General features: G+C 38.6%; 1 protein-coding gene across 1 annotated transcript in view; it reads right to left on the minus strand.

Annotated features, from left to right (window-relative positions):
- FAM120C (family with sequence similarity 120 member C) overlaps nt 1–22,034 on the minus strand; it is a 147,323-nt gene that overhangs the window by 75,952 nt on the left and 49,337 nt on the right. Inside the window, exons 2-4 of the mRNA XM_036930844.2 lie at nt 14,888–15,134; nt 13,607–13,689; nt 9,909–10,037 (exon numbers count right to left, since the gene is read on the minus strand). Of these exons, the coding sequence (XP_036786739.2) occupies nt 9,909–10,037; nt 13,607–13,689; nt 14,888–15,134 (459 nt within the window). The remainder of the gene's footprint in view (nt 1–9,908; nt 10,038–13,606; nt 13,690–14,887; nt 15,135–22,034) is intronic.

A 22,034-nucleotide genomic window follows, 5' to 3' on the forward strand; every position in this document is an offset into this window, starting at 1 on the left:
GAATGGAAAAATTCAATCAATAGATGCCAATACTGAGATGATATACATATTGGAATTATGTGACAATGACTTTAAAGCAGCTTTATAAAAATGCTTGACAGTAAGAGGAACACTTTTGAAACAAAGAGAAAGTCTCAGCAAAGAAAAATAATTCCTAAAGAAGAACCAAATGGAAATTTTAGAACTTAAAAGTATGTAACCAAAATTAAAGAAAAACCTCCCTAGATAGGCTCTACAGAAGAAGAGAGATGAACAAGGAAGAGTTGGTGAAGTTGATGACAAATCAATAGAAATTATATAGTGTAAAAAACAGAGAAAAAGAGAGGAAAAAAAAAAAACCCAACCACAGCCTCAAGGATCTACAGTATAATGCCAGAAGGTCTAAACACTGCTGCTATTGTAGTCATGGAAGGAAAGGAAAATGTGGAACAGAATACTTATTTGAAGTAATAATAGCTGAAAAGTTCTCAAATTTAGTGAAAGACATATTTAGAAATTCAAGAAGCTCAGCAAACTCTAAACAGGATAAACTCAAAGAAATCCATGCCAGACTATTGCTGGGAAATTCTATGAAATGAAGAACACCAATTTTACACATCTTTTCCAGAAAACAGAAGAGGACGGAGTAATTGCCAACTCATTTTATAAGTCCAGTATTACCCTGATATCAAAACCAGAAAAAGACAGCACAAAATAACTACAGACCAATATCCCTCAGGATTATTGCAAAAATACTCAATAAAGTACTAGTAATCCAAATCCAGAAATATAAAGAATGAACAATACACCTTGACCACATCTTGGGAATGCAAAGATGGTTTGATATTTAAAAATCAGTGAAGTAAAGAAGAAAAACTACATGATAGTGTCAATTGATGCAAAAAATGTCTAAGATAAAATCTAAAATTACTTGTATAATTTCATATTATACCCATTAATGATAAAATATTTCAGTAAACTAGGAATAGAAGAGGACTTACTCAACCTGATAACATGCATCTATAAAACCTATAGCTAATAGTACACTTAATGCTGGCTCATTTTCCCAAAGATCAGGAAGAAGAATATCCTCTCAGCACTCCTATTCAACACTATTTGAAAACCCTAGACAGTGCAGTTAAGTAAAAACGGCATACAGACTGGAAAAGAAAGATATAAAACTGTCCCTATTCACAGACAATATGACTACCTACATAGAAAATACCCCCCCAAAATATGTACCAGAAAACTAGTGAGTTTAGAAAGCTTGTAGGATACAAGGTCAACACACACAAAAATAAATCATATTTTTATATACTAGCAATAAATAATTAGAAATTGAAATGAACAATTTCTTTTACAATAGGTGCCTCAAATATGAAACATTTAAGTATAAATATTTTAAAAAGGTATATGACTTATATGCTAAAAACTAAAAACTGTTGATAAAAGAAATCAAAGACGACCTAAATGGAGAGGCATGTTGTACTCATGAAGACTCAATAATATATTTAAAGGAATTATAATTAAAATCTCAGCAGGATTTTTAAAAATAGATTTGGACAAGATTGATATAAAATTTATATGGGAAGACAAATGAATAAAATAGACACAATAATTTTTAAAAGAAGATAAAATGGAGGAAATCACTACCATTTTAAGATTTACCATAAATCTACAGTATTCATGACAGTGTGCTATTTGCAAAGGGATAGACACACAGGTAAACTGAAGAGAATAGAGTCCAGGAATAAACCCATACAAATATGGACAACTTATTTTGAGAAAGGGAGTTCAGAGGAGAAAGGACAGTCTTTCAACAAGCTCTGCTGAAACAATTGGACATATATATACAAACATACACACACACCTCACACTTTACATAAAATATAAACTTGAAATGGATGATTTGTTGTATAATATGAAACTATACAATTTTTAGAAGAAAATAGGACAATACTGTAATGCCTACAATTAGGCCAAGAGTTCCTAGAAATGACATCAAAAGCATGATCCACAAAATATAAAAATTGATAAAAATTTAAAACTTTTCTTTGCAAAAGACACTGTTAAAAGAATATAAAGACAAACTAAAGTCTGGGAGAAAATATTTGCAAACCAGGTATCTGACAAAGGACTTTCAACACTCACAATAAACCAATTGAAAAATGGGCAGAAGACTGATAATAAACAGACAATTCATGAAAGAGGATACACGGTGGGCAAATAAGCACCATAAAAAATGTTCATCATTAGTCACTTGGGAAATACAAATTCAAATTATGATGAGCTAGCGCTACACATAAATTAGAATGGCTATTAAAAAAATACTGACAGAGGGAGGATCCAAGATAGCGGCGTGAGTAGGGCAGTGGAATCTCCTCCCCAAAGCATATACATTTTTGAAAATACAACAAATATAACTATTACTAAGAGAGACCAGTGGATACAGTACAATAGCCAGGCTACATCTACATCTGCGAGAACTTAACATCACACGAAGGGGGTAAGATACAAGCTGCGGCCCGGCAGGACCCGAGCGCAACCCCCACCCCAGCTCACTGGTGGGAGGAAAGGAGTTGGAGCGGGGAGGGAGTTGGAGCCCAGGACGGCTAAAAAACAAGGTCTAGTAATCCACACCAGGAGCGCAGAAACACAGTGCATGGTGTGCTGGATATTAGAGAAACGGAAAAGCAAAATCTGCGAGCGGGACCACGCAACCGGCTCCCCTGGGACAAAAGAAAAGCGAGTGCTTTTTGAAAGTCTTAAAGGGGCAGGGACCTCACAGCTGGATGGAATCGTGCCGGCACAGTCAGCCCAGAAGCTGGGAATCCTGGGGAACTCCAGGTGCCCTAACCACCTGGGCAGCAGCGCAGCTCTGAAGGCCCTCATGGCGATAAGCAGCCTGCCAGATGTTCCCTTGGCCGGCACGGCCACCGACACAGCGGCTGAGTAGACAGAGAGCAGCGGCGGGGGAGCGGCCTGGGAGTGGGCGCACGAGCGAGTGGCAGTGGTGGCGGAGCGGCCCTGGAGCAGCCGTGCCCCCAGCAGCTTCCCAGAATCTCCTCCCGGCATGCAGACGCCCAGGCCAGACCCAAAGGCTGCTGCCAGCACGCAGCTGCCTGGCACAAACAGAAGAAATGGGGGCAAGGCACGAAGAGGTGCTGCAATCACAGGAGAGCACACCAGGCGCACGTACCATGCCCCACAGGGCTCTGGGCTACCCTGACGGTGACCCCACACATGGAAGCTTAGGGAAGTAATCCGAAGAGTACTCCAGGAATGTGGGTAACCGACACAGGCAGCAGAGAAGGGCAAGGCGAACAGCAAACAGGAAGCAACTTTGTTCTCCCAGTTGACAGACGTACTACCTGCATACAGCTACCTCTATTGCCATGAAAAGGCAGAATAACTTGGTCCAGTCCAGAATTACCCATACAAACCCTGAGAGAGGGCCTGGGGAGATAGATTTAATCAATCTTCCTGAAAAAAGAACTCAAAATAAAGGTCATAACAATGCTGATGGACCTGCAGAGAAATACACAAGAGCTAAAGGAGCAAGTAGGGAGGGAGAATACAGAAATAAAATAATCTCTGGAGGGACTTAAGAGCAGAATAGATGAGGTGCAAGAGGCCGTTAATGGAATAGAAATCAGAGAACAGGAATACAGAGAAGCTGAGGCAGAGAAAGGCAAAAGGATCTCCAGGAATGAAAGAAGATTAAGAGAACTCTGTGACCAATCCAAACGAAACAATATTCACATTATAGGAGTACCAGAAGAGGAGAGAGAAAAAGGGACAGAAAGTGTCTTTGAAGAAATAATTGCTGAAAACTCCCCCAAACTGGGGGAGGAAATAGTCTCTCAGACTATGGAGGCCCACAGAACTCCCAACAGAATGGACCCAAGGACAACACCAAGACATATACTAATTAAAATGGCAAAGATCAAAGGCAAGGACAGAGTTTTAAAGGCAGCCAGAGAGAAAAAAGGTCACCTACAAAGGAAAACCCATCAGGCTATCATCAGACCTCTCAACAGAAACCTTACAGGCCAGAAGACAATGGCATGTTATATTTAATGTAATGAAACAGAAGGGCCTTGAACCAAGAATACCGTATCCATTACGATTGCCATTTAAATCTGAAGGAGGAATTAAACAATTCCCAGACAAACAAAAGTTGAGGGAATTTGCCTCCCACAAACCATCTCTACAAGATATTTTAAAGGGACTGCTACAGATGGAAGCCCTCCTAAGACTAAATAGATGTCATTAGAGAAAATAAAATCACCAAAGAAAGCAGACCAACCAAATACTAACTAAAGGCAAAAAAATAAAATCAACTACTCACAAAAGCAGTCAAAGGACACCCAAAAGAGAACAGAATAAAACACCTAACATATAAAGAATGGAGGAGGAGGAATAAGAAGGGAGAGAAATAAAGAATCATCAGACTGTGTTTATAATAGCTCAATAAGAGAGTTAAGTTATATGGCTAGATAGCAAAGAAGCTACCCTCAAACCTTTGGTAACCATGAATCTAAAGCCTGCAATGGCAGTACGTACATATCTTTCAATAATCACTCTAAATGTAAATGGACTGAATGCAACTATCAAAAGACACAGAGTAACAGAATGGATAAAAAAGCAAGACCCATCTACATGCTGCTTACAAGAGACTCACCTCAAACCCAAAGACATACACAGACCAAAAGTCAAGGGATGGAAAAAGATATTTCATGCAAACAATAGGGAGAAAAAAGCAGCTGTTGCAGTACTTGTATCAGACAAAATAGACTTCAAACCAGAGAAAGTAACAAGAGATAAAGAAGGACATTACATAAAGATAAAGGGGTCAGTGCAACAAGAGGGTATAATCATTATAAATATACATGCACCAAATACAGGAGCACCAACATATGTCATGCAAATACAAACAGAATTAAAGTAGGAAATAGAATGCAATGTATTTGTTCTAGGAGACTTTAACACACCACTCACTCCAAAGGACAGATCCACCAGACAGAAAATAAGGAAGGACACAGATGCATGGAACAACACACTAGAACAGATGGACGAAACAGACATCTACAGAACTCTACACCCAAAAGCAGCAGGATACACATTCTTCTCAAGTGCACATGGAACATTTTCCAGTAGAGACCACATACTGGGCCACAAAAAGAGCCTCAGTAAATTCCAAAAGACTGAAATTCTACCAACCATCTTCTCAGACTACAAAGGCAAAAAAGTAGAAATAAATTGTACAAAGAAAACAAAAAGGCTCACAAACACATAGAGGCTTAACAACATGCTTCTAAATAATCAATGGATCAATGACCAAACTAAAAACAGAGATCAGGTAATATATGGAAACAAATGACAACGAAAGCATAAAGACCCAACTTCTGTGGGACACAGAGAAGGCAGTTCAAAGAGGAAAGTATATAGCAATCCAGGCCTACTTAAAGAACAAAGAACAATCCCAAATGAATAGTTTAAAGTCACAATTATTGAAACTGGAAAAAGAAGAACAAATGAGGGCCAAAGGCAGCAGAAGGAGGAACATAATGAAGATCAGAGAAGAAATAAATAAAATCGAGAAGAATAAAACAATAGAAAAAAATCAATGAAACCAAGAGCTGGTTCTCTGAATAAATAAATAAAAGAGATAAGCCCCTAGCCAGTCTTATTAAGAAAAAAAGATAATCTACACACATGAACAGAACCAGATACAAGAAAGGAAAAATCACGATGGACCCCACAGAAATACAAAAAATGATTAGAGAATACTATGAGAATCTATACGCTAACAATTGGAAAATATGGAAGAAATGGACAATTTCCTAGAAAAATACAACCTTCCAAGACAAACCAAGGAAGAAACACAAAATCTAAAGAGACAAATTACCAGCAAAGAAATTGAATCGGTAATCAAAAAACTACCCAAGAACAAAATTCCTGGACCAGATGGACTCACCGCTGAAGTTTATCAGACACATAGAGAAGACATAATACCCAATCTCTTTAAAGTTTTCCAAAAAATAGAAGAGGAGGGAATACTTCCAAACTCATTCCATTAAGCCAGCATCACTCTAATACCAAAAGCAGGCAAAGACACCACCAAAAAAGAAAATTACAGACCAATATCCCTGATGATCATAGATGGAAAAATACTCAACAAACTATTAGCAAACCGAATTCAAAAATACATCAAGGGGATCATACACCATGATCAAGTGGGATTGATCTCAGGGATGCAAGGATGGTACAATATTCAAAAATCCATCAACATCATCCACCACATCAACAAAAAGGAGAGAAACCACATGATAATCTCCATAAACGCTGAAAAAGCATTCGACAAAATTCAACATTCATTCATGATAAAAACTCTCAACAAAATGAATATAGAGGGCAAGTAACTCAACATAATAAAGGACGTATACGATAAACCCACAGCCAACATCATACTTAACAGCAAGAAGCTGAAAGCTTTTCCTCTAAGATCGGGAACAAGACAGGGATGCCAACTCTCCTCACTGTTATTCAACATAGTACTTCAGGTCCTCGCCACAGCAATCAGACAACACAAAGAAATACAAGGCATCCAGATTGGTAAAGAAGAAGTCAAATTGTCACTATTTGCAGATGACATGGTATTGTATATAAAAAACCCTACAGGATCTATTCCAAAACTACCACAACTAATATCTGAATTCAGTAAAGTTGCAGGATACAAAATTAATACACAGAAATCCGTTGCCTTCCTATACACTAATGATGAACTAACAGAAAGAGAAATCAGGAAAACAATTCCATTCACAATTGCATCAAAAAGAATAAAATACCTCGCAATTAACCTAATCAAGGAAGCAAAAGACCTATACCCTGAAAACTACAAGACACTCTTAAGAGAAATTAAAGAGGACACTAACAAATGGAAACTCATCCCATGCTCTTGGCTAGGAAGAATTATTGTCAAAATGGCCATCCTTCATAAAGCAATCTACAGATTCAATGCAATGCGTATCAAAATACCAACAACATTCTTCAAGAAACTGGAATAATTAGTTTTAAAATTCATATGGAACCACAAAAGACCCCGAATAGGCAAAGCAATCATGAGAATGAAGAATAAAGCAGGGGGCTTCTCGCTTCCCAACTTCAAGCTCTACTACAAAACCACAGTAATCAAGAGAATTTGGTACTGGCACAAGAACAGAGCCACAAACCAGTGGAACAGAACAGAGAGTCCAGATATTAACCCAAACATATACGGTCAATTAATATATGATAAAGGAGCCATGGACATACAATGGGGAAATGACAGCCTCTTCAACAGCTGGCGTTGGTAAAACTGGACAGCTACATGTAAGAGAATGAATCTGGATCACTGTCTAACCCCATACACAAAAGTAAATTCAAAACGGATCAAAGACCTGATTAAGTCATGATACCATAAAACTCTTAGAAAAAAACATAGGCAAAAATCTCTTGGGCGTAAACATGAGTTGACTTCTTCATAAACATATCTCCCTGGGCAAGGGAAACAAAGCAAAAATGAACAAGTGGGACTATATCAAGCTAAAAAGCTTCTGTACAGCAAAGGACACCACCAATAGAACAAAAAGGCATCCTACAGTATGGGAGAATATATTCATAAATGACAGATCCGATAAAGGGTCGACATCCAAAATATATAAAGGGCTAATGCACCTCAAGAAACAAAAAGCAAATAATCCAATTAAAAAATGGGCAGAATTGCTGAACAGACAGTTCTCCGGAGAAGAAATTCAGATGGCCATCAGACACATGAAAAGATGCTGCACATCGCTAGTTATCAGAGAAATGCAAATTAAAATCACAATGAGATATCACCTCACACCAGTAAGGACCACTATCATTGAAAAGACAAACAATGTTGGCGAGGTTGTGGAGAAAGGGGAACCCTCCTACACTGCTGGTGGGAATGTAAATTAGTTCAGCCATTGTGGAAAGCAGTATGGAGGTTCCTCAAAAAGCTCAAAATAGAAATACCATTTGACCCAGGAATTCCACTTCTGGGAATTTACCCTAAGAATGCAGCAGCCCAGTTTGAAAAAGACATATATACCCCTATGTTTATCGTAGCACTGTTTACAATAGCCAAGATATGGAAGCAACCTAAGTGTCCATCAGTAGATGAATGGATAAAGAAGATGTGGTACATATACACAATGGAATATTATTCAGCCATAAGAAGAAAACGAATCCTACCATTTGCAACAACATGGATGGATCTAGAGGGTATTATGCTCAGTGAAATAAGCCAGGCGGAGAAAGACAAGTACCAAATGATTTCACTCATATGTGGAGTATAAGAACAAAGAAAAAACTGAAGGTACAAAAACAGCAGCAGAATCATAGAACCCAAGAAGGGACTAACAGTTACCAAAGGGAAGGGACTGGGAGGATGGGTGGGAAGAGAGGGATAAGGGGGGAGAAAAAAAGAAAGGAGGCGTTACGATTAGCATGTATAATGTTGGGGGTGCCCGGGGAGGGCTGTGCAACACAGAGAAGACACGTAGTGATTCTACAGTATCTTACTACACTGATGGACAGTGATTTTAATGGGGTTTGTTGGGGAGACTTGGTGATTGGGGGAGTCTAGTGAACATAATGTTCTTCATGTTATTGTAGATTAATGGTACCAAAAAAGTAAATAAATAAATACTGACAATCACAAGTGCTGTTGAGGAATGGAACAGACACTCTAGAAAATGGTTTGGTAGAGTCTTATAAAGGTAAACATATACATACTGTATGACCCAGAATTCCCACAGCTAGGTATTTACACTAGGAAAATGAAAATTTATGTTCATAGAAAATGTGTACACAAATGTTTACTGCAGATCTATTCAAAACACCAAAAATTGGGAACAACTAAAATATCCTATATGGGTAAATCAATAAACAAATTGTGGTATATTCACACAATGTATGTTACTTGGCAATAAAAAGGAATGAATCATTGATAGTTACAATGTGCAAAAATCTGCATGACGATCAGAAGAACAGAGAAATCTCAAAGGCATTATATTGAATGAAAAATGTCATTTTCAAAAGATTACACACTATATGATTCCACTCATAAGCTGTTCTCTAAAAGATATAACTATAGTGACAGAATAGTCTGGCAGTTGCCAAGAGTTTAAAGGTAGGTTTGCATGTGGTTACAAAAAGAGCATGAGAGATTCTGGGGTTGATTCAACTATTTTCATCCTGTTTTTGATGGTCACTACATAAATCTACAAATATATTAAAAATTCATAGACCTGTACACACACATATACAGAAGTCACTTTTACTGTATGTTAATTTAAAATAAAATTTTAAGTTTAAAATTTTAAACAGAGTGCAAGTATAAATTGTTAAAAATAAAACTAACTTATTTTCCAAAATTTTAGTTTCACGTTGCAAGACTAAATCCCAGTGAAGCCCTTTTTTTCATTAACAGTGAAAGATTTTTTACGTGGACTTCTTTAAATAGTCTTTTTCATCACCCATTATCCTCACTAAGCAGGTCCTCCTTTATATTACAATATACATTGAAACAATAAAAGAGTAGAAGGATATATGCCAGAATGATAACTATAACAAGTTGTTTCTGGGTAATGTGATTTGAAGTGACTTTTTCTCTTTATTTTCTAAATTTTCCAGAATGAACTTGTATAACTTTGATAATCAGTAGAAAAAAGGTACAGAACACTTTCAAGCCAGGATTAGTTGAATTTTCTAAAGGAAAGTGTGACTCCAATATGTAAGTGTGGAGAAGACAAACGACTAGGAGAGAAGGTAGACAGCACACACAAAAAATCAGATCTGTTGGTGGTACTGGTGAAGCTAAGAAAACTGGTGACTCTTAAGGACAGTGAAGGCTAGCTTACCTGAGATTGTTTGAAAACATCCTTCCCAACCACATCCAGGTTTGAAGGGTCTTTGATAGAACTAACATACTCAGAAACAGCTTTGATCACCACATCACAGGGAGGAAGAACCAGCTGATGAGCTCGGACCTAGGCAAGAAATCAAGCAACACTGATGTCAAAGATGGATCGCTAAGAAAAAGTGTGAGATAGGGGTGAGATACAGAATTCATATTCGGTAAATCCACTGACAGGTAGTTAAAATCTTTACCTTAACAATGATTTTCCCCTTAATTCTCAGTACTGACCACTTGGAAAAGATCAAAAAGTATGAAGGAAGATAAAAATCGTATCATTCATAATCCTACTACAGAGATAACCACTGTCTGATGACAATGCCGTAATGAATCAGTTTCCTTTCAAGATATATTTTGGCTGCTTCCAATTCTTTGCTATCAAAGGTGTGAAAAAGAAAAGCACAGGCCCAACACTGGGCTGCTTCTCCTAGGCCAAGTCACCAAACCAGGCCTTAATGCCCAACCTAATTTAATTGCTGTTGCAGTCTCTCCCAGGAGTCGAATTTTAAGCCAATCAGCCTGGAACTCCCTGATCACTAGTGAGGTCATCTGTGGAAGACCCCCTCACCCTCCTAGGGGAAGGTGACCTTACTTGAAACAATCTCTAATCTTTTCTTTTGCTAATAAATTTTTGCCCCACCCTCCCATCTATAAAAACCTTCCATTTTGCACACCTCATTGAGCATTTCTCTCCTTGCTAGATGGGTTCTTCCCTGATTCATAAATTGCTTAATAAAACCAATTAGGTCTTCTAATATATGTGGTTGAATTTTGTTTTTTAACAAAGGTAATGTAATGTGGACTATGACTGGGTCCTGATTTGAACTAACCAAAAAAAGGCCTTTTTGAGACAACCAGGAAAAAACAAAAATGGACTGGATATTAAGATGATACCAAGAAATTATCATTACTTTTGTTAGGTGTAATAATGGCATTGTGCTTATGTAGGAAAATGCCCATATGTTTTAGGGGTACATATTGAAGAACATGAGAGTGAAACGACTTAAAGTCTTATTTATTTTAAAATACATTAGCAAAAGCAGTAAAAAAAATAAAACAGCAAGGGTGGCAACATCTTGATAACTTGGAGCTGAAAGGTGTTACAATCTATATTGTTTGCTATATATTATTTTCTCTACTTTCCCAATGTTTGGAAATTTGTAAGATCAAGGTTTTTGTAATGCTGCAATAAAATGTAGTTATGATTTTTGTCCACTTTCCAATTATTAATTACAAGTTCTTCCTAAAATTACTGAGTGAAAAGGTATAAACTTAAGAGCTTTTTACATAAATTGTTTAGGCAAAAGTCTGTACCATTCATTCCTTCAACAAGTATTTACTGCCTGCTGTGTACTAGGCACTGTCTAGGCCCAAGGACTACAGCAGTGAACAAGGTAAGAACCCTGACCTAATAGGAGCTTGCATTCTAAGGTACATGTCTTGGGATGGGATGAGGGAAGTCAAACACAGAATAAATAAGTAAACTGTGCAGTATTGCTAGATGTATAGATGTGCTATGGAGAAAATCTAAGCAGAGAATGGGCTAGGGAATATGTGTGTATGTGTGTGTGTGTATTTGCATGCATATAATTTTAAATAAGGTGATCAGGAAAGGCTTCTGAGAAAATGACAGTTGAGAACACCTAAAGGAATGAGGAGACAGCTATGTGGGAGGAAAAGGCATTCCAAGTAGAGGGAAGTACAAAGGTTCTACAAGCACGAAAGGTATGATGAGATCAGAGCTGTACAGGAGGCCAGACATTGTTCAGGGCTTTGAAAGCCACAGTAAAGACTGGGTGATTGATATGATATGATGTCATTGGAGGATTCTGAATAGAGAATAGCATGATCTGAGTCAGCTTTAAAAGGATCACTTGGCTGCTGTATTGAGAATAGACTGCAGGGTAGGAGGGGGGATGGAAGAGTGCAAGCAGAAGACCAAAAAGTTAGTAAGGTGTTATAATAATCCAGGCAAGAAATACTGGTGTCTTGATCAGGGTAAGTAGCAGTGAAAATAGAAGTAGATATATTTTCAAGGGAGAACTGATAGTATTTGCTGACAAAGGAAATACACAGTGTGAGAAAGAGAAAGAGAAGTCAAGGCTGACTCCCAAGGTTTTCAGCTTGAGCAACTTGAAGGATGAAGTTTCCATTAATGAAACTGGGGAAGGCTCTGGGAGGAAGAGGTTTAGGGGAAAGATCAGGAGTCTCCATTTGGACATATTTTTTTAAATGTTTAGTAGGCCATTAAACATTAAAATATGGAGTCCAAGGGGGAGGCCAATCCTGGAGACATATTTAGGAGTCATCAATGGACAGATGGTATTTAAAGGCATGAGGCTGGATGAGATCAATCACCAAGGCAGCATGTGTAGATAGAAAAGAGAAGGGACTGAAGATAGAACTCTGGGCCAAAGTTAAGAAGTAGAGAAGACAAGAAAGCAGCAAGGGAAATAGGAGCAGCAGTCACTGAAGTAGGAAGGAAACCCAGAGAGTCGTGTCCTTAAAGCCAAGTGAATAACGTTTTCTAAGGTAGAGGGAGTGAGCAACTGGGTCGATGCTGCTGATTGGTCAAGTAAGATGAACACTGAGAACTGGCCATTGGATTTATTAACAGAGAAGTTGATTAATACCTTGACTTTTCAAGAGCAATTTCAGCAAAGGACACTGAAGAGAGGATGGGGAAAGGGATGGTAAACAGTTCAAGTATAGACAATTCTGTAGAAGAGTTTGTGATAAGGGAAGAAGAAATATGGAGTAGTAGCTTCGGTGGAGGGAGAAAAGTCAAGAGCAGGTTTTGTTCTTTTTTTTATGAGGGGTGCACACTTATACATCTGCTGGCAAAGAGCCAATAAAGACAAGAACACTGATGATGCAGGACAAAGAGGGGAGAAATGCCCTTAGGTTAGCAAGAAGGGATGAGATTTAGCATGTAAGTGAAGGAGTTGGCTTTAGACAGGAATATGGACAGTTCACCCAGTTAACAGGAGGCAGACAGTGCAAGCATGTGGGCACACAGATGCATACAGAATGATGACAAGATAAAAGAGTAGGAGCTGGTGCAAGTTCTCTTCCTGTTGCTTCCATTTTCTCAGTGAAATAGGAAGCTAGGTCATGAGCTAAGAGTGAGCAAGGAGGGAGTATTACAGGCTTGAGGAGAAAGGAAAAGGTATGAAGTAGTCATCTGGGTGAGTGAAAGAACTAGAGAAATAGAATCAACAACTTAGACCACCACCAGAAGTGTATGAAAGTGTCAGCCTATGGCCTCGATAGAAGAGGGTAGACTAATTTTTCAATATTTGCTCCACTGTTAGGTTAAAAAAAATTATACTGCTAATTTAATTTGCATGTCTGATCACTTATGAGTTTACCATCTAGTCACATTATGGGTCACTGTGTTTCTTCTTTTGTGAATTGTGTGCTTCTGTCTTTTGCTCATTATTTCATTTATTGGGGTACTAGTATTTTTCTTCATAGGTTTGTATGAATCCTTATGATATTAAGGGTATTGATCAAAATTTTATTTTTTTAAGTACTTGAAATACTTTAAACCTAATGAAAGATAATTATTCTATCAAAACTCCAGTCAAAACTTGATGTTCCCTAGGCATTGACATATAGGCAGAAAATGGGGCACATTACCTTAAGTGATGCAAGGGGATGTTCAGGTCCCAAGAGGCTCCAGTGAAAAGCTGCCAGGTCCTCATCTGGGAGAATGTGGTTACCTATAAAGTGCATTTGTCATTTATTAGCTATACAAATGATTTCTTAGAACTTCCAGGCCATGAAAGGGCTTCTGGGAGAGAAAATAATCAAGTAATTCACATAGGTATAGATTCTTAATGTAATAACTACAGTAGCTATGTGTTAACTACCTATTATGTATCATATGCATTGTATGTATTATCCTTATAATAACTGAGTATGGTAATATTATTATCACCATTTTACAGATAAGGAAATTGAAGGTCAGAGAAGTTTGGTGACTTAGTGTAAGGTGGCACAGTTCTCACACCAGGATATGAAGCAAGGGCTGTCTGACTCCAAAGCCCATGCAATTATCTATTATCTAGTCATGCTGCCTTTTATAATAGCAGCCACCAAATACTGACTTCCCAATAAGTGATGGGCGTTTTATATATCTTATTTAAATTTTCAATAACACAAAGAGGTATTATTATTACATTTCACAGATAAGGAAACTGAAACCAAGGAGGTATAACTTCAGGGCCTAAATCTAAAACTTGTGTTGACTCCATTAGAATATCCAAACTCAAATCTTCATGACACAGATATTAGCCTTCACACTGTACTTGGAAAACCAGCTCAAAACATAAACTCTCTGCAATTTATTTCCAAATACATCTTTAAAAGACAGATTGATGGATGGATAGATAAATGATAAAGCAAGTATAATAAAATGTTAATGGCAGAATACAGGTGGTAGATATAGTACTTTCAGTGCAAAATTCTTTCAATTTCACTATATGTCTGGAAAATTTCATAATAAAATGTGAACACAATAGAAACAAAAGGAAGACCAAGCCATTTGTATTCTTGATCTAACTTTAGACACTTGGGGAAAAAATGCTAATGGTTTGTGTGGGGAACTAAAGTTGTTTAGGGCTAGCAAAACATTTGGCCTAAGATACTACTCTGCACAAAATATGGGATATAACAATAGGAAAAAGTTTTTCAAAAATCAAAATAACGTTCTGGAATACGATGTATTATTTCATAAGTCAAACATGCTGAGTTTCTAGTATGAAGCCCAAAAGCCTGCTCTTCTCCCCAGCAGTGTTTGGCATGTGGACTTTAAGAAGATAAAGCCAATAATGATAGGCTAAATTGCTTTGCTTTTCATCTCAACACTGGGAGAGGAAACTTTACCAATTCCTGCAGTCTGTTCTTTGAACTACCTACCTAACAGTGCAGCAAATATGGGAAAATTCATCCGTTTCAGGCCCAGTTGCTTGGCCACCTCCTGCATTAGGAACTGGTTGGTAGTGAGGTTCTTCCCATTCCAGCTCAGCTTCAGAGCATGGGAACTGTAGTAAGAGGGAATATTGTAGAGAGCATACTCGGAGTCATGGGCAAGAAGGCCATGGAAGCCATTTTCCCTGAAAAAAGCAACCACCTCCAAATGGTGGTCCTCAAGGCTCTGAAAGACCTAGGAGGAAAGAAGAGATGAACATGTCATGCAACAGAAGCTGACCTGTATTTGGGTGTTAAGTTCAGAAGGTCAGTAACTAAATTTTACTGTTTGTTGAAATTTAAGATTATAAATGGCTGAACAGAATACTCTTCAAAAACAAAACAGAAAAAGCCTCTCCTAGCCTAGAACTTGATTATTCCTATAAACACAGAGAGCATTAACCAAGTGTTCATTCCAATACCCAGCCTTTTTATACTCCTTTCATAAAACTGTGGCTGAGGCTCCTAAAAACAATACCGAAATTAACATGGTATATGTTAAGTTTTTACTTTAAACAATAACAGAAGAAACCTTTATTAGAAAGGTAATAAAGCTATTATTTATTGCTTAGCACCTTCTATATATACACCACACATACTTTACATGTATTATCTCATCATTCCAACAACTGTGGGTAAGGTAGGTATGGATGAAAAAATTTACACATGGAAATAGACCCAGAAAGGTTAAATGAAGTATAACTAACCTCCAAATATAAATCATCAAATGCTTTTAAAAAAAATCTTTGCTTTCTCTCTTAGCAGCACCTCAGGCCACAGGGCACCAAAATAGGGCACTTCCAACAGGTAGGAGTCAGAAACTTCACCTTACGTTAGAAATGGGAAAACTAAGTCTGTGAGCTTGGCTGCCCCCAAAGTTGCATAATGAGTGAGTGTAGAGAGGATTCAAGCCCATGCTGATCTGACTCCAGAATGCACAATTTCCACTGTACCAGGCTTCTACCAGGGGAGAGCTAATTTTTATGTAATAGACGTAGATCATTAAATGCCCTTACTGAGCATGCCTCTATTGCTGCATGTATGGCACACTGAAAAATTATCTGCATATTGGCTCTACCACATTAAGTCTCTTGGCTACAGAGACCTTATTTCTCTCCGTATTCCTGGCTCCCACGTAAGACCTGGACCATACTAACATGAGTAATAATGGTTAACAGATACTGAACATGCACTATGTGCTAAGCAATGCTCCAAGTACTTTACATGCATTAGCTCATTTAATACTCAAAACAATCTTATGAGGCCACACCTATTACTATTATCCCAATTTTACACTTCTATCCCTAAGATCACATGGCTGGAAGGAGTGAAGCCTGGATTTGGACTCTGGAGCCTGTGGACTTTGATAATTTTGTTGAACACAACTGACCTACTCTTTCATTTAAGTTGTAAAGGAATGGTAGTTTTCTGGAGTCTGATAAGAGTTTCAAAGCATTAAGCTTTTGCTAGGCTATGCAAAGAGAGTCTAGTCACAGTAGTCATATCACAAATTAAGTCACACAAGGGAACACTGATAAGCAGATAGCAAAGTCTGTATTTGTTTGATATCCATGCAAAGGAACCAAAAAGCCTTACTTTGCAATGCAACGTATTTATGCCTAGAGTTATGATGAACTCCAAATGGCTCAGGGTAGTACTTTTATGATGTCCCCTGCTGATATTTTCTTCCAGCATACCTCTCACACAAGTCAATGAATAAGCATGCATCGCCCTTGTACCAGGCATAGTGCAAAGTATGATACCATCTTTCTCATCATCACAACCTGACCATGTAGGCATGGTAAGCCCCATTTTACAGATGAGGAAACTGAGGATCAGAGAAGTTAAGGTGCGATGCTTAGGGCCACAGAGCTAGGAAATAGGAACCTGGGTCAGACTGACACCAAAGTCAATTGTTTCTACTAAAACACATTACCTGGGATTCTCAAGTTGGTGGCGAGAGTAGGGTGGTGGAAATCTCCTCCCAAAAACATATATATTTTGAAAATACAGCAAATATGTCTTTCCTAAAAGAGTGACAATATGATACACAGTACACGGGCCAGGCTACACCTGCAAGAACCCAACATCTCATGGAAAAGGATAAGATACAAATCTGTGACATGGATGGACCCGAGAACTCCCCCCACCCCAGCTCACCGGGCAGAGGAAAAGAATCAGAGTGGGGAAGGAGTGGAAGCACACGACTGCTAAATAACCAGCCCTATTAATCTGCCCTGGGAGCAAAGACACACATTGCATGGTGCACTGATATTAGAGGAGTGGAAAAGCAAAATCCGAGACTAAGACTGTGAACAGGTTTCCACAGCCGGCTGCCCTGGGACAAAAGAAAACCAGGCACTTTAAAAGTCTTAAAGGACAAAGGTTTAAATCTCCTGGCACACTTAGCGTAGCAGGCTGGGAACTTCACGGAATTTCAACCCTGGGTGGCAGCAGAGCTCCGAACCCCCTCATGGTGATAAGTAGGCTGATGTTCCTCTCCCCCCGCTGGCAGTTCAAGCAAACTGCTGACCCGCCATTGCTGCAGCACACCAGGGGAGCAGCCCCGCCTACAGCAACCACACAGCTTAAAGCAGAGGTTTCTCTCTGCATGCAGCTAACTGGCCCAGAAGCAGAGGTGCTCCCTGTGCATGGGTGACCGGCACAGCAGAAGAGACGGGCACAGAGTCCAGGAAGCACGAAGGGGCTTTGTTCTCGTGGCAGAACATGTCACTCGCCTGCGAACGATGCTAGTGCCCTAGGCCATACCGAGGGCTGCCTTGCCCACAGCAGCTCACGGGATTAATCAAGAGACTGCTCCCTGCATGCAGTCGACCAGCACAGACAATGGACATGGGCGCGGAGTTCACAAAGCAAGAAGAGTCTCTGTTCTTTTGGCAGACATGATCCACTAGCCTGCAACCCCTGCCAGTGCCCTAGGCCATCTACAAGGCTGCCACGCCCTCAGAGGCTAGGGGATTAACCCAGAGGCTGCTCTCTGTGTGCGGTTAAACAGCACAGAGAGCAGAGACAGGCAAGGCAACGGGCAAGGAGGAAGGGACTTTGTTCTCCCAGCTGACACATATGCCACTCGGCGGCGACCACTCCCATCACCATGAAAAGGCAGAAGAACCTCGTTCAGTCCAAAATCCCTCAAACACCAGTAAGAGGGCCTGGTGAGACAGAAATCACCAATCTTACTGAAAAAGATTTCAAAGTTAAAGTCATAAGCATGTTGATAGAGCTACAGAGAAATATGCAAGAGCTAAGGGATGAATTCCAGAGGGAGATGACAGAAATGAAACAAATAATGGAAGGATTTAAGAGCAGACTGGATGAGGTGGAACAGACTGGTAATGGAATAGAAATCAGAGAACAGGAATACAGAGAAGATGAGGCAGAGAGAGATAAAAAGATCTCTAGGAATGAAAGAATATTAAGAGAACTGTGAGACCAATCCAAACAGAAAAAAATTTGCATAATAGGGTTACCAGAAGAAGAAGAGAGAGAAAAAGGGATAGAAAGTGTCTTTGAAGAAATAATTGCTGAAAACTACCACAATCTCGGGAAGGAAATAGTCTCTCAGACCACAGAAGTCAACAGATCTCCCAAAACAAGGGACCCAAGGAGGACAACACTAAGACATATAATAATGATAATGGCAAAGATCAAAGACAAGGACAGAGTATTGAAAGAAGCCAGGGAGAGAAAAAAGATCACATACAAAGGAAAACCGATTAGGATATCATCAGACCTCTCAGCAGAAACCTTACAGGCCAAAGGAACAGAAGACTCTCGAGCCAAGAATACTACATGCAGCAAGATTATCATTTAAATCTAAAGGAGGAATTAAACAATTTACAGATAAGCAAAAGGTGAGGGAATTGACCTCCCACAAACCATCTCTACAATGTATTTTTTATGCACTCCTGCTGTTTATTTATATTACTTTAAAACATTTTTTATTAAGGTATGATTGATATATTTATGAAGGTTACACATGAAAAAACATCGTGGTTACTACATTTACCCATATCATCAAGTCCCCACCCACAACCCAATGCAGTCACTGTCCATCAGTGCAGCAACTTGCCAGAGATCCACTATGTCCATTCTCTGTGATACACTTTTCTCCCAGTGATCGCCCACACCATGTGTCCTAAACATGACATAATACTATTCAATCCCCTTCTACCCCCCTCCCCACCCACCCTGCCACACCCCTCCCCTTTGGTAACCACTAGTTCATTCTTGGAGTCTCTGAGTCTGCTGCCATTTTGTTCCTTCAGTGTTGCTGCACTGTTATACTCCACAAATGAGGGAAATCATTTGGCATTTGTCTTTGTCCGCCTGGCTTATAACACTGAGCATAATGTCCTCCAGCTCCACCCATGTTGTTGCAAATGGTAGGATTTGTTTCTTTCTTATAGATAAATAGTATTCCATTGTATATATGTACCATATCTTCTTTATTCATTCATCTACTGACGGACACTTAGGTTGCTTCCATATCTTGGCTATTGTAAAAAGTGCTGCGAAAAACATAGGGATTTATATGTCTTTTTGAATCTGAGAAGTTGTATTCTTTGGGTATATTCCAAGGATGGGATTCCAGGGTCAAATGGTATTTCTATTTGTAGTTTTTTGAGGACCCTCCTCCATATTGCTTTCCACAATGGTTGAACTAGCTTACATTCCGACCAGCAGTGTAGGAGGGCTCCCATTTCCCCACATCCTTGCCAGCATTTGTTGTTCTTAGTCTTTTCAATACTGGCCATACTTACTGGTGTGAGGTGATATCTCATTGTGGTTTTAAGTTGCATTCCCCTGATGATTAGTGATGTGGAGCATCTTTTCATGTGTCTGTTGGCCACCTGAATTTCTTCCTTGGAGAACTGCCTCTTCATATCCTCTGCCCATTTGTTAATCAGGTGATTTGCTTTTTGGGTGTTGAGGTGTGTTAAGTTCTTTACATATTTTGGATGTTAACCCATTGTCGGATATGTCATTTACAAATATATTCTCCCATACTGTAGGATGCCTTTTTGTTTTGTTGATAATGTCCTTTGCCATACAAAAACTTTTTAGTTTGATGTAGTCCTATGAGTTCATTTTTGCTTTTGTTTCCCTTTCTCGAGGAGATGGATTCAGGAAGAAGTTGCTCATGTTTATATTCAAGAGATGTTTGCCTATGTTGTCTTCTAGGAGTTTTATGGTTTCATGACTTACATTCAAGTCTTTAATCCATTTTCATTCTCTGGCATGTAGCTGTCCAGTTCTGCCAACACCAGCTGTTGAAGAGGCTGTCATTCCCCCATTGTATGTCTATGGCTCCTTTATCATATATTAATTTACCATATAAGGTTGGATTTATATCAGGGCTCTCTAGTCTGTTCCACTGGACTACTGTTCTGTTCTTGTGCTAGTACCAAATTGTATTGATTACTGTGGCTTTGTAGTAGAGCTTGAAGTTGGGTAGCATAATTCCCCCTGCTTTATTCTTCCTTCTCAGGATTTCTTTGGGTATTCCAGGTCGTTTGTGGTTCCATATGAATTTTAGAACGATTTTATCTAGTTTGTTGAAGAATGCTGTTGGTATTTTGATAGGAATTGCACTGAATCTATAGATTGCTTTAGGCAGGATGGCTATTTTGACCATATTAATTCTTCCTATCCATGAGCATGGGATGTGTTGCCATTTATTGGTATTTTCTATAATTTCTCTCATAAGAGTCTTGTAGTTTTCAGAGTATAGGTCTTTCACTTCCTTGGTTAGGTTTATTCCTAGATATTTTATTTTTTTTTATGTAATTGTGAAGGGAATTGTTTTCCTGATTTATCTCACTGCTAGTTCATTGTTAGTGTATAGTAATGCAACAGATTTCTGTGTATTAGTTTTGTATCCACCAACTTTGCAGAACTCAGATATTAGATCTAGTAGTTTTGGAGTGGATTCTTTAGGGTTCTCTATGTACAATATCATGTCATCTGCAAACAGGGACAGTTTAACTTCTTCCTGGCCAATCTGGATGCCTTTTATTTCTTTGTGTTGTCTGATTGCCGTGGCTAGGACCTCCAGTACTATGTTGAATAGAAGTGGGGAGAGCGGGCATCCTTGTATTTTTCCCAATCTTAAAGGAAAAGCATTCAGCTTCTCACTGTGAAGTATAATGTTGGGTGTGGGCTTGTCATACATGGCCTTTATTATGTTGAGGTACTTGCCCTCTATACCCATTTTGTTGAGAGTTTTTATCATGAATGGATGTTGAATTTTGTAAAATGCTTTTTCAGCATATATGGAGATGATTATGTGGTTTTTCTCCTTCGTTTTGTTGATGTGGTGGATGATGTTGATGGATTTTCGAATGTTGTACCATCCTTGCATCCCTGGCATGAATCCTACTTGATCATAATGGATGATCTTTTTGATGTATATTTGAATTCGAATTGCTAATATTTTGTTGAGTATTTTTGCATCTATGCTCATTAGCAATATTGGTCTGTAATTTTCTTTTTGTGTGGTGTCTTTGCCTGGTTTTGGTATTAGAGTGAAGCTAGCCTCATTGAATGAGTTTGGGAGTATTCCTTCCTCTTTTATTTTTTTGGAAAACATTAAGGAGAATGGGTATTAGGTCTTCAGTAAATGTTTGATAAAATTCAGCAGTGAAGCCATCTGGTTTAGGAGTTTTGTTCTTAGGTAGGTTTTTGATTACCAGTTCGATTTCTTTGCTGGTAATTGGTCTGTTCAGATTTTCTGTTTTTCCTTGGTCAGCATTGAAAGGTTGTATTTTTCTAGAAAGTTGTCCATTTCTTCTAGGTTATCCAATTTGTTAGCATATAATTTTTCATAGTATTCTGTAATAATTCCTTGCATTTCTGTGGTGCCCATAGTGACTTTTCCTTTCTCAATTCTCATTCTGTTTATGTGTGTAGACTCTCTTCTTTTCTTGGTAAGTCTGGCAAGTGGTTTATCTATTTTGTTTATTTTCTTGAAGAACCAGCTCTTGCTTTCATTGATTCTTTCTATTGTTTTATTTTTCTCAATTTTATTTATATCCTCTCTGAAATTTAATATGTCCCTCCTTCTATTGACTGG

Source organism: Manis pentadactyla, chromosome X (assembly GCF_030020395.1).
Source record: "Manis pentadactyla isolate mManPen7 chromosome X, mManPen7.hap1, whole genome shotgun sequence".
Lineage (NCBI taxonomy): Eukaryota > Metazoa > Chordata > Mammalia > Pholidota > Manidae > Manis > Manis pentadactyla.